At 43.7% G+C, this 14,450-nt stretch overlaps 1 protein-coding gene across 1 annotated transcript; it reads left to right on the top strand.

Annotated features, from left to right (window-relative positions):
• The first annotated feature begins 12,548 nt into the window (after positions 1–12,548).
• LOC130490619 (olfactory receptor 14A16-like) lies at positions 12,549–13,529 on the top strand. The gene has a single exon (XM_056864435.1). The coding sequence runs from the start codon at positions 12,561–12,563 to the stop codon at positions 13,527–13,529; it is 969 nt and encodes a 322-aa protein (XP_056720413.1). The 5' UTR covers positions 12,549–12,560.
• Positions 13,530–14,450: the final 921 nt, after the last annotated feature.

The following is a 14,450-nucleotide window of genomic DNA, read 5'->3' as shown; positions in this document are numbered from 1 at the left end:
ATGATCCCACCTTTTCCTAGGTACAAGTCTGCAGTTGCATTTGAACACATGAACACATGAAGCTGCCTTCTACTGAATCAGACCTTTGGTTCATCAAAGTCAATATTGTCTACTCAGACCGGCAGCAGCTCTCCAGTGACTCACGAAGAGGTCTTTCACATCACCTATCTGTCTAGTCTCTTTAACTGGAGATGCTGGGGATTGAACCTGGGACCTTCTGCATGCCAAGTAGAGGCTATACCACTGAACCATGCCCCCTCCCCAAGTGAGAGCCCACTGTCTCTTTCTTAGAAACCGATGTACATGCGGACATGAAGGATTTGCAACCATTCACAGTAACATAAATACAAAGCTACCATAAGGCAGCTTTATGTGCTCCTGTGTTCAACAGAAGCATTTCTCAGAGAATAAAACTTGGATTAACCATTGGTGGAATTATGACACATATTTATCTAGACCAGAGGAACAGTCAGAACAGAGGAACAGTACAGAACAGAGGAATGGATTAACCATTGGTGGAATTATGACACATATTTATCTAGACCAGAGGAACAGTCAGAACAGAGGAACAGTACAGAACAGAGGAACAGTCAGAACAGAGGAACAGTACACATTTTATCTAGACCAGAGGAACAGTCAGAGGGAGGCCTTAGACAGGAAAATATTGAACTGAGTACAAGCACAAACACAATAGTAAGGTGGGAAGGGAAGATGAGAGAGAACTGTTCTCACCCTAAGAAGAAGGGATACTGAGGCAAAAATCCATGGGGAACCCCAAAGCCCTAGCATTATATTTTCATTCCTCACAGCAGGGTATTGGTAATAAGGGACAACAAAAAGAAAGTCTACCTGTTCTACCACCTTCTATTCATGCTTCACGGAATCCGAACCATTATTTCCTGCATATTATATTGTGTAAACCCCAAGGTACAAAAGCTATAAAGAAAATCATCTAGTGAAGATCCTTTAACCAAATTTCAGTAGAAGAATTTTGCTGGAGCCAATTTTCGAAAAATGACCCAAATCAGCGAGTTTTGACAATGCAGTCTTGATTTCTTTGTTCCTCATGCTATAAATGAATGGGTTCAGCAGTGGAGGCAATATAGCATAAATCACAGCACAAATTACATTCAGCTCAGAAGAAGTGTTACTGGTAGGCTTCGCATAGGCAAAGGATCCACTAAATATAAATAAAGAAACTACGGTAAGGTGGGGTATGCAAGTAGAGAGGGCTTTTTACCTACCATGCACAGAAGGCATTCTGAGTACTGTTGTGAAAATCTGTATGTAAGTTATAATGATGTAGATAAAACATCCTCCAACTATGTTACAGCTAAGTGTAAGAATTCCCACTTCAACTAGATATAAGTCTGAACAGGAGAGTTTTAGTAACTGTGGGATTTCACAGAAGAATTGATTAATCATGTTGGAACAGAAGGTGATGGCAAAAGTGCCACTGGTGTGTAATGAGGCATAAACTATACCAGTAACCCATGCACTTACAGCCATCTGAATGCAGGCACCTCTGTGCATAATTGTCACATATTGCAGAGGATTGCAGATAGCAATATGCCGATCATGCGCCATTATTGTTAGGATGGCAAAATCTGCCCTGGTAAATAGGGAGAGGCAGAAAACTCTCCTGAATAAGGAGTGGACCTGCTCTTCAGGAGGGAATTGGCCATAGCTTTGGGTATCAAGACTAGGGCTGTTGAAAAAAAAATTCGGTAAAATTCAGATTCGGCAAAATTTGGCCTGTTTGTATTCGGGAGATGCCGAAGTCCGAACTCCCCCACTTCGGGTCTGTGCAATTCAGCATGAGGTCCAGAGTTCGTGGAAAAATTCGGCCGAATAAAGCCATTAAAATCACAACTGCACCTTTCTGCGGCTCCGGGGGGCATTTTTGAGGGTAGAGGTTCCAAACTTTCAGCGTAGCTTCAAAGGACCCTTCTTGCAATAACCCCCAGGTTTTGTAAAGATTGGATCAGTGGGGGCTGAGATATGGGCCCTGAAAGGGGTCCCCCCTCCTTAATGTGCATTTGCAATTAGCAGAGCTTGCCGCCCACTCGAAGCTCCCAGCCCCGACAAACAGCTGAGCTACGGGGAGCAAGGGCGGGGCAGGTGCAAAGAAGTTTGCAAACCATGCAAAGCAACACAGCCATGCAAACCATCATGTTTGCAACCATGCAAAGCAACACCTGACGCCTGGGAGTTTGCAAACCATGGAAAGGGACAGAAGAAGTTTGCAAACCATGCAAAGCAACACAACCATGCAAAGCAACACGTTTGCAACCATGCAAAGCAACACCTGACGCCTGGGAGTTTACAAACCATGGAAAGGGACAGAGGCATGCTAGCTAAGCATCAGGAGCAGGAGGGGGTGGAATTTCCCCTTTTGCATCAGACTCGGGACCAGGGAAATGCATTCTTTAAGTCACAATTTGAAAACAATTTTTGAGCAAACATCAAAATAGACCTAACCGATCTTATGAATGAGGGAAAACCTGAGGACACACAACTGAAGCCCCCCCCCTCAAACCAGGGAGAGAGAGACTCCAGGGGGCACACACACCCCAGACAGAATGGGCGAAAGCCCCCTTTGGCTCCCCACCCACAGAAACTGCTCCCTCCTCACACACGCTTCCCCCCCCCACACACACACACAGGAGAAAAATTATAGATTAAAGCCCCAAAAGGGGTCTTACTGTGGATGTCTTCTGTTCCATCAGGAGGGACTTGGAGGACTGGGTAATCCAATACGGTTCCATTTAAGCACAGGAGGTTTTGCCTTGGATTTGCCGCTGTCGAGATGCACATAGGATCGGCTGATCCCATTCATCCCATTAGGGAAAGGGGGGCCATATCTCAGCCCCCGCTGATCCAATTTTTACAAAACTTAGGGATACGTTCAAGAAGGTTCCTCTGAAGCTATGCTGAAAGTTTGGGGGCTGTACCCCCAAAAATGCACCCCTGCAGCCATGGAAAGGAGCGAATGTGTGCTGTAAATTGAATAAAAATGCACATTAAGGGGAGACCCCTTTCGGGGCCCATATCTCAGCCCCCCTCCCGATACAACCTTTACAAAACTTGGGGATTCTTTCAGAAGGCTCCTCTGAAGCTACGCTGAAAGTTTGGGGGATGTACCCCAAAAAATGCGCCCCCTGCAGCCACGGAAAGGAGTGAATGTGTGCTGTAAATGGAATAAAAATGCACATTAAGGGGGGACCCCTTTCGGGGCCCATATCTCAGCCCCCCTGATCCAATCTTTACAAAACTTGGGGATTCTTGCAAGAAGGCTCCTCTGAAGCTATGCTGAATGTTTGGGGGCTTTACCCCCCAAAATGCACCCCCTGCAGCCCCGGAAAGGAGCGAATGTGCACAAGCACCCCCCCACAGGGATTTCTCTTACACACAAACAGATACTCGCTCTTTCTCTCCCTGGCCGGGCCGCGCAGCATCTGGGCTCATGCACTCAATTGCGACTGACTGGCCAGAAGAAGATCCAGCTTGGCCACCGATTGGCCGGGGGAGAATGCTGCTTACTAACTGACAGTCATGCTGCTGCGCTGAACCCCAAATTTGCTGAATTTATTTACCCAACACCCCAAACTCGCTGAATTCGGCTCCCCGTTTTCCCGCCTTTTTTGAGTTTGATTTCATCCGAACTAAAAAACTCAGAATCAGGGGAAATTCGGCTGTTTTTTGGTTTGGGACTAACCGAATCGGCAGCCCTAATCAAGACAGAAACTGTGCCAAGATCCAGAATAGCCAAGTTCATTAAGAAGAAGTACACAGGGGTATGCAGATGATGGTCGAGGGCTACAGCAATGATGATGAGAAGGTTGCCAGTCACTGCAGTCAGGTATATGGTGAGGAACACAAAAAAGTGTAAGATCTGCAGTTCTTGGATGTCTGAAAATTCCAGCAGCAGAAATTCCGATGTGGCGGTAAACCTGGGCATTTTGCTTTCAGTGTCCAGATGCAATTTACCTGTAGCACTGAGTAGAGCAAATACTTTAAAGAGCAATTCTCAGCCAGTCTACTCAGAATCCTACTCTGGTCTATTAAATGGGGCTTTTTCTCACAGAATTGCACAGTGAACCTACTAATATTAGTGATTTCTTCTTTGACTATGTCAGCCTAATAGATAGCCAGTTTGCACATTGGTAAATTGGATGGGTGGTCATATCAGCCTCTCACTGGCTCTAGCCATTTCCCACTTATTAGTTTGCCCAAACCTAAGCTTGTATGAGTTCCATGCACATAGATTCTAGATGCTTGATTTGCTACTAAACTGAATCTCACAGAGGGTTATTTGATTTATCCATCATGTGCATGCATAGACTTCATAGGTTACAGAATCTAAACTGAAGAAAGGTTGGTGGAGAATTTCCTTATCTCTTATCCACACTTAAATGCTGTTGTTGCACAGATGGTATTCCCTCCATGGGGAAGAGTCCCTTGGGAGGTCCCCTCCCTTGGAGTCATCTAACTCTGACAAACTGGACAAAGGAAACAGGCCATTAGGGTTTCCCCATTTGGGAGAACATTCTCTGCCAGTAAATAAGTTAATGATAGTTATATAGTCCATGAAAATAATACACCAACAAAACCCAGAAAAGCCTTGGGCCACCCTTGTCAAGAGCCTGTCTTGGATGCCAGGGAATTATTTTAACTCTTCCTGGCTGATGTCTGTGAATGCTCCATCCCCTTCTTAGTGCTTTCAATGAATCAGTTTCACCCTAAATGAAAGCAGGTACCCTGAGTCGGCTGGGGAAGAAGGACTTTAATCATGTCAACGCTGGCCACCCTAGTCCTTTGTCTTTTTAATTTTAAATTTGTCAGATTCCTCCCATCCAGCAAGCCTCTCCGGCAACCCCTTGGTAGCTCTAACCCAAGCTGGATTTTTCCCCCACACCCAAATTCTGATTCAAATGGTCCATAGGACCAATAATATTCAAACGGCCCTTTCACCTAGCAGTTCAGATTCAGGAATCCTTGGGAATGAAGAATGGACTCTAGATTCCCCAATGACCATTCTCCCCTCTCATAATTGTCAAAGAATCTCAGGTTATGTAAACCCCGCCCTTTCTAATCTGACAGAAAAAGCGTATTTTGTATTCTCCCTTTCCTCCATCTAGACAACAACCACCACTCCCTTAGGCTGAACTCTGCTATTCAGCTATCAAGTTTTGCATATGTTCTACCTCTCCACTTTTCTTGTATGCTGCCCTTTTCATTCTAAATAAAAGAGTATGGTTTAATGCCCCTATGGTACTAAACAGAAATGGGTCTGTAAGTGCATATAGGAAGGCTGGTGTCAGAGTTCCAGGAGCAATTCCTGCATTCTTCTAGTGTAACATTATTATTATTTTTAAAAAAAATTGTTTAATGAAACATTTTTAGATAGCACAGAAGGAATGTATTTGTCATTGTGCTGCAGTCATTCTATACTCACAAACTGATTTTGCAATCTCAAAAATTGCTGATTACCTTGGGGTCCTGTTTCTTCTCCAGCCCCTTTCATATGAGGCTCCCTTTCCCAATTTCTTCTGTTGTTGTGTTGTTCAGGGTTAGTTCTCCATCCTTCACGTGGAAGTGGCCCAATGGATAAATAACACAAGTGAGGGTCAGATTCAATTCCTTTTCAGCTGTTTAAATGCATATATCCTTTTGCCAATGCCATTCCTTACACACTGCTCTATGGTTTGCTACCATGTACACTGTTGTGTGTATGTAAACTGCCGTCAAGTTGCAGCCGATTTATGTTGACCCAGTAGGGTTTTCAAAGCAAGGGACTAACAGTGATTGTTTGCCATTGCCTTCCTTGGAGGTCTCCCATCCAAATGCTAAACAGAGTCAACCCAGCTTAGCTTCTGAGATCTGATTAGATCAGTCTAGCCTGGGCCATCCAGATCAGGACTAATGTACCTTGTCAGTTTCTTTCACTTCACAATGAAAACAACTTTGTCAATGAGACAGAGATTAATTTATGTTCTGTTCTTGGAAGCTTGCTCCCAAGAGTTCATCACACTTAACTGCCAAGGGATGCTGAAGTCTTTCCCCTCTGCTGTACTATTTATTTTATTATTTTTATTTTTTATTTATTTACTTATTTAATCATTCTTATAGCCGCCCTACCCCAGCAAAGCTGGGCACAGGGTGGCTCACATAGCAATAAATATACAGTAAGACTACAAAATCACGTAAAATAATAGATTAAAAACAACCCTAACAAATTCCCCAGAAATGTCCTTTCCCCAAGACCCAAATTGCATTTCTGGCTGGAGGCCAGTTAGTGATGCTCAGCAACACCTGGGATGAGACAGTGTGCTGAACCACACTCAGGGCCGGTTGGAGGTCCAGAGTGGTCCAGGACAGCTCACCATACGAAGGCCAGTGATTCCAACAGGTGGTCAGGCCCCATGGTGGAGCATTCTGTCTCCCAGTCACTTGTGGGTTTTGCTGTGTAGTAACTAACCTTAGTTGATACTTAGTACAGCATGCATGTTTCCTAGTGCAGGAAGTAAGACCAGATAAACAGCCAAATCTGTGTCTGTCTCTGCCATTTTGCTACCACGTAGCAAAAGAAAGATCTCAGAAGAGTTTTCGGGTATAGTTTAGGTTTATATTGTAATTTGAAGTGCACAAGCTTAATTTATTTTTGATGTTTTTGTGGAGTTTCTGAAAAGCTCCTAAGAGTGTTGCCAATATTTAGGCAGACCCAAACGAGTTCCAAGCTTGCCTAGGTATTCTCACCACACCTTGCTTTTCTTGGCCAACACATGAATCCAGTGCAGAGAGATGTTCATCAATACCCTTCCCTGTACTCAGCATATGAGTTCAGGGGATGATGTTGAATATAGAGCTGTTGAATTAAAAATTTTTTTGGTATAGTTCGGATTCGGCTGAATTTGGCCCATTTAGATTCGGGATATGCCGAAGTCCGAACTCCCCCGCTTCGGGTCCATGCAATTCGGCGGGAATTCAAAGTTCGGGAAAAAAATTCGGCCGAATAAAGACATTAAAAACACAACCGCGCCTTTCCGCGGCTCTGGGGGGGCATTTTTGGGGATAGAGGTCCCAAACTTTGAGCGGAGCTTCAAAGGACGCTTCTTGAAAGACCCCCCAAGTTTTGTAAAGATTGGGTCAGGGGGGGCTGAGATATGGGCCCCGAAAGGGGTCCCCCCACCCTTAATGTGCATCTCTGAGCAGAGCTTGCCGCCCACGCACAAAGCTCCCAGCCCCGACAAACAGCTGATAAGTTTGCAAAGCATTTGCAACACAACTGCAAGCAACACGACTGCAAAAGCAACACAACCTTGTAAGCAACACCTTTGCAACTGCAAAGCAACACCTGACACCTGGGAGTTTGCAAACCATGGAAAGAGACAGAGGCAGCTAGCTATGCATAATGAGCAGGGGTGGAATTTCCCCTTTTGCATGGGACTCCAAATGCATTCTTTAAGTCACCATTTGAAAACAAGTTTTGAGCAAGCATCCAATTATGAATGAGGGAAAATGACACACAACTGAACCCCCCCCCTCAAACCAGGGAGAGAGAGACTCGAGGGGGAACACACACCCCAGGCAGAACCGGCAAAAGCCCCCTTTGGCTTCCCCCCCCACCCACAGAAACTGCTCCCTCCCCCCACACACACAGACTCTGCTCCCCCCCCCAAACACACAGGAGAAAAATTATAGATTAAAGCCCCCAAAGGGGTCTTACTGTGGCTGTCTTCTGTTCCATCAGGAGGGGCTGGGGAGGACTCGGTAATCCAAGACGATTCCATTTAGGCACGGGACGTTTTGCTCTGGAGATGCATACTGATCCATTCATCCCAATAGGGGAAAGGGGAAAGCCCATATCTCGGGACCCCCTGACCCAATGTTTACAAAACTTGGGTGGTCTCTTAAGAAGGCTTGTCTGAAGCTCCGCTGAAAGTTTGGGATCTGCACCCCCAAAAATGCGCCCCCTGCAGCCACGGAAAGAGAAAAGGGGGGAGCCGATATTTCTGCCCCCACTGAACCCATCTTTACAAAACTTGGGTGGTATCTTAAGAAGGATTGTCTGAAGTTATGCTGAAAGTTTGGGGGCTGCATCCCCAAAAAAGCGCCCCCTGCAGCCATGGAAAGAAAAAAGGGGGGAGCCCATATCTTGGGACCCCCTGACCCAATGTTTACAAAACTTGGGTGGTCTCTTAAGAAGGCTTGTCTGAATCTCTGCTGAAAGTTTTGTGTCTGTACCCCAAAAAATATGTTCCCTGCAGCCACAGAAAGGAGCGAATGTGCACAAGCACCCCCCCACACATGAAGATTTCCCTCTCTCTCTCTCTCTCCCCGGCCGGGCCGCACATCAGCTGATTCCTCCAGTATTCAATCCTGACTGATTGGCCAGAAGGAGACCCAGCTTGGCCACCGATTGGCCGGGGGAAGAGAATGCTGCTTACTGACGGTTATGCTGCTTACTGACAGCCAAATTTGCCGGATTTATTCGTGAACTCCCGAACTCGCTGAATTCGCCCCCCCCCCGGTTGCCCGCCATTTTTTAGTTCGGTTCGTCCCGAACTAAAAACCACCGAATCAGGGGAAATTCGGCTGTTTTTCAGTTCGGGCCGAACCGAATCAACAGCCCTGGTTGAATATGGAGAGTGCCTTCACAGGTATGTGGACTGATCAATCTGCAGTGCCTGGATCTATCATGAATGTCCCAGATTCAATCCCCAGCTTCTCCAGTTAAAGGGACTAGGCAAATAGGTTATGTGAAAGACCTCTGCTTGAGACCCTGGAGATCCGCTGCTGGTCTGAGTAGACAATACTGACTTTGATGGTCCAAGGGTCTGATTTTATCAGTCCATAAGGCAGCTTCATGTGTTCATGGGTCTCCCTATCCACTGTTATATCAGCAAGGAGTAAAACAAGTGACATATTTGAGAACTCCAGGAGAGCCCCTGGGCCTCTCTTTTATAGGAAATTTCTGTCATTCAGGATGAAAATGTTGGGAAGGGTGACACACTGGGACCCAAATTATTGTGGTCACATTTATTATTAAACTTAGAATGCAGCCTTAATTACCTAGATTTGGGCTACACATTCAGAATCAAATAAAGATCCTCCAGATCAGACTCAGAGACCTGCAAGCCTGTCGAACCCCACACTTCCTAGGTAAAGGATTTTCATTTGTGTATGTCAGTTGGTTTCCTCGTGACAGTGTCCTAACAAAGTTACTGAAAAAAAAATGAAACAAAATGTTTAAAATTAGTAAAGACACCACATTTTTTAAATTAAAGATGGTCCTTCCTATGTAAAATGATTAAGGCACTAATCAATTAATGGCCATAGTCTATTCAGGAGTGGCCTCTTCTAAAGCCCTCTTCACCTATTACTTTTTCCTCAGCCATCCAAGTAGTTTCTTTTGCAGAAAATTTGCATATAACTTACCAATGACTTCCAAGAGGATGATTAGTCGATAATTTTTAGATAAATTTTGTTGCTTTTTTGTATATATAGTTGGTGATGAGTGATATTTTCCACAAATCATGTATGACCCCTTCTTGATTTATTAGTGAAAATATAGGGGCCAACACTTGGGCCCACCAATTAGGAGCTATTTACAAAAGAGCAGAGTGGAAGGCATCAAGACCAGGAGATTTTCTGGGTTTTAGTGCCTTAATCAATTTATATAGAATCATAGAGTTTGAAAAGAACTCCAGGGTCATCTAGTCCAACCCCCTGCACATTGCAGGTAATTCACAACCACAACCCCCACACACCCCCTCGGTGACCCCTATTCCATACCCAGAAGATGGCAAAAATAAACAAACAAACAAACAAATAAATAAATAAAAATCCTCCAGAATCCCTGACCAATCTGGCCTGGAAGAAAATTGCTTCCTGACCCCAAAATGAGGGCCATCTTTGATTTAACAAATGTAGTGAATAATGTTTTGTTTCATGTTTTCAGTAGCTATGTTAGGACACTGTCATGAGGAAACCAATTGACATACACAAACGAAAATCCATAGATTTTTAACCTAGGCTGTTTGGGGATCTAAAGGCTTCCAACTCTCTGGGTCTGATCTGGAGGATCTGTATTTGATTCTGAAGGTGTAGCCCAAATCTATGTAATTAGTGCTGTTTTCGCAGATTAATAACAAATCTGACCACCATAAATTGTGTCCCAGTGTATCACCCTTCCCAACATTTCCATGCTGAATTACAGTATTTTCCTATAAAGAAAGAGGCCTCTCTTGGAGTTCAGTGGATAGGGAGGCAGGGTAGATCCAGGCACTGCAGATTGACCAGTCTGCATACCTGTGGAGGCATTCTAGATTTTGCTCACTTGCATTTGGTCTAACTTCCTGTACACAGAAACAAGCATTCTGTGCTACCTATTGTCTGATTAGTTACAAAAATAGAAGAAATAATACAGCAGAGGGGAAAGACTTCAGCATCCCTTGACAGTTATGTGCGGTGAAGTCTTGGGAGCTAGTTGCCAAGGCCAGAACATAAATTAATCTCTATCTCATTGAAAAAAGCAGTTTTGATTATGATTTGACAGGAACTAACAGTGCACATTGTAGCACACTGTCTCTAAGGAATGGCAGAGGTAAAAGGATATATGAAGAAGTAGAGTTGGTTTTTATACCCTGCATTTTTCTATTTTAAGGAGTCTGAAAGCAGCTTACAACTGCCTTCCCTTCCTCTCCCCACAACAGACACCTTGTGAGGTAGTTGCATCTGAGAGAGTTCTGAGAGAACTGTGACTAGGCCAAGGTCACTCAGCAGACTTCATGTGGAGAAGTGGAGAATTAAACTCGGTTCTACAGATTAGAGCCTGCTGCTCTTTACCACTACACCACGCTGGCTCACATTTAAACAGCTGAAAAATAATTGAAGCTGACATTTTTGCTCCATTGGGCCATTTCCACATGAGGGATCGAGAACTAATCCTCAACAACACAACGACAGAAGAAATTGAGAAAGGGAGCCAAAGATGAAAGGGGCAGGAGAAGAAGCATAACTTCAAGGTAGTCAGTAATTTTTGAGATTGCAAAATCAGTTTGTAAGTATAGAATGGCTGAAGCACAATGCCAAAGATATTCTTTCCAATCTTCTAAAACCTTTTATTGTGCTACCTGAGAGTGTTTCATTAAACCCAAATCATTTTACAAAGTAATGTTACAGGACAGAATTACATGAATTGTGCCTGAAGCCATGACACTAAACCCATGTCCCTTTAGGACCATAAGGGCATTCAAAAGATAAACCTTTAGTTAGAATAAAAAGAGCAGCATACAAAAAAAGTGGAGAGACAGAACATTTTCAAAACTCAATAGCTGAATAACAGAGTATACCTAAGGGAGTAGTGGTTGCTGTCTAGATGGAGGAAAGGGAGAAATACAAAATATGCTTTTCCTGTCAGATTAGAAGTGGTGGGTTTTATATAGTCTGAGATTCTTTGACAATTATGGGGGAGAGATGGTTGTTGGGGAAGACAGGGTCCATTCTTAGTTTCCAAGGGTTCCCGAACCTGAATTGCTGGGTGAAAGGTTCTTTGAATAATATTGGCCCTATGAGCTATTAGAATCGGAATTTAGTGCTGCAAAAAAATCCAGTTTGGGTTAGAGCTACCAAGGGGGGCACATGAGAGGTGTGCTGGATGTGAAGAACCAGGGGCAGTTAAAATTAAAAAGACAAAGGACTAGGGTGGCCAGCTGTGATATGATTGAAATCCTGCTTCTCTGGGTGACTCAGGGTACCTGCTTTAGCACGGGGTCAAATTGATTAGTTGACAGCCCTAAGAGGGATATGAAACATTCACAGACATCAACCAGAAAGAGTTAAAGTAACTCCCAAGCATGCAAGACAGGCCCATGAAAATGGTGCCACAAGGCTTTTCAGGGCTGTGTTGGCGTATTATTTCCCTGTACAATATGACTATCTTTAACTGTTTTACTGGCAGACAATGTCCTCCAAACTTGGGAGATCCTAGTGGCCAGTTTACTTTGTCCAGTCTGTCAGAGGTAGAGGAATCCAAGGGAGGGGGCCTCCCAAGGGACTCATCCCCATGGAGGGAATGTCATCTGTGCAACAACAGCCTTTAAGTGTGGATAAGAGATCAAGAAATTCTTGACCCTTCCTCAGTTTTCAATCTGTAGTCTACAAAGTCTATGCATGTACATGTCAGATAAATTAAATGTCCCTCCGTGAGATTCCATATAGTAAAAGATTTATAATCCAGAAACTATGTATATAAAGCTCATATGGGCTTAGATCTGGGCAAATTAATATGAGGAAGAAGGGCACAGCCATCCACATGCAAACTGCCCATTCTTTGTTTGTTCAGCGCAGGGCTGTCTATTAGGCTGAGATGGTCAAACAAGGAATCCTGGTTCAATCTTCACTGATATTAGTAGATTTGCTGTGCAATTCTGTGAAAGAAAGCCCCATTGTATAGACCAGACTAGGATTCTGAGTAGACCTGCTGAGAATAGTTCTTTAAATTATTTGCTCTACTCAACACTACAGGTAACCTGCAACTGGACAATGAGAGCAAAATGCCCAACCTTACCTCCACCTCTGAATTTCTGCTGCTGGAATTTTCAGACATCCGAGAACTACAGATCTTACACTTCTTTGTGTTCCTTACAGTATACTTGACTGCAGTGACTGGCAACATTCTCATCATCATTGCTGTAGCCCTCAACCATCATCTGCATATCCCCATGTACTTTTTCCTAATGAATTTGGCCGTTCTGGATCTTGGCTCAATTTCTGTCATGGTACCCAAAGCTATGGCCAACTCCCTCATGAACAGCAGGTCAATTTCTTATTCAGGATGTGTAGCTCAAGTGTTCTTTTATTTTTTATTTGAAACATCAAATTTTGCTATCCTAACAGTAATGGCATATGATCGGTATATCGCTATATGCAATCCATTGCAATATGAGAAAATTATGCATAAAGGAGCCTGCCTTCAGATGGCCATAAGTGCATGGGTTACCGGTACAGTTTATTCCACTATACACACTAGTGGCACTTTTGCCATCACCTTCTGTTCCAACATGATTAATCAATTCTTCTGTGAAGTTCCACAGTTATTAAAACTCTCCTGTTCAGACTTGTATCTAGTTGAAGCGGGACTTCTTATATTTAGCTGCATCATAACTGGAGGATGTTTTATCTACATCATTATAACTTACATACATATATTTGCAACAGTACTCAGAATGCCTTCTGTGCATGGTCGGAAAAAAGCCCTCTCCACTTGCATTCCCCACCTCATTGTGGTGTCCCTGCTTATATTTAGTGGACTCTTTGCCTATGGAAAGCCTCCCGGTAACACTTCTTCAGAGCTGAATGTGATTTGTGCAGTGATTTATGCTGTATTACCTCCACTGCTGAACCCATTCATCTATAGCATGAGGAACAAAGAAATCAAGATTGCATTGTTAAAGCTCACTGATTTGGGTCATTTTTTTTCCAAAACTGGCTCCTGCAAAATTCTTCTACTAAAATTCGGTTGAAATCTAGACAAGATTTTCTTGGTTAGTTTTGTACTTGGGGTATACACAATATAAAATAGAGGATTGAAAAAAATATTCTGTGAAGCATGAAGAAATGGTGGGTGGGACAGGTAGATTCCCCCCACCCTTTTACCAGTACCTAGCTGTGAGGATGGAAAATATAATGCTAGGGCTTGGGGATTTCCTATGGAACAAAAACCAGTTGAAACAGATAACTGCAATAAGGAGGAGGAAGACATGAAAACCAGACTCTTGGCCTATGATGCCATGAGGTCTTCTAGTTTCAGAGGAAGAAATCTTACATCTTATGTCTAATGGAGTATTTCCATCTGTGTACCACATACTGACACACATACACACAAAGGAAGTTGCTTTATAGAAGAAGCAGAAGCAGAAGAAGTAGTGATGGCACCCGATTGCTAATTCACTATTTGTCATTGATTGTAAAACGAGACAGTTATGCATAAAGGAACCAGATGACAGTAAGTGCGTGCTTGAGTGGTTTGTTCATTGATGGGACTACCCACTGTTGGGAAGTTTGCGAACAACTTCTGCTCCAGTGTGGTCAATCAGGTCTTCTGTGAAGTTCTAAATTTACTGCAGTTCTCTTGCTCTGGTATAGGATCATTGACGTTGGTAATATGACGTTTATGTTCAGCCTAGGGTTAGATCTTCATCATTGTAACTTACTTACAGATTTTCGCTATTGTTCTCAGAATGCCTTCTTTCCCTGCAATAATTTGTTGGAAACTAAATGGCCTTAGGCACTGCTCAGATCCTGGACTACTCTTCTTTATTATGGGAAACTTCATCTTGTCCTGGTGGGGCCACCTAAGCACTACTCTGGGTTGTCCCAACATGGGTGTTGGCCCGTTTATCGATGCTTTCGATGAATGGGATAACAGGGTGGTCACCCGATAT

Source organism: Euleptes europaea, chromosome 18 (assembly GCF_029931775.1).
Source record: "Euleptes europaea isolate rEulEur1 chromosome 18, rEulEur1.hap1, whole genome shotgun sequence".
NCBI lineage: Eukaryota > Metazoa > Chordata > Lepidosauria > Squamata > Sphaerodactylidae > Euleptes > Euleptes europaea.
Note: the sequence above shows the minus strand (reverse complement) of the source record. Positions and strands in the feature narration are given on the sequence as shown.

Excerpts from the sequence above, each read along its gene's own strand:
- LOC130490619 (XM_056864435.1), top strand. The coding sequence starts at position 12,561 with ATGCCCAACCTTACCTCCACCTCTGAATTTCTGCTGCTGGAATTTTCA.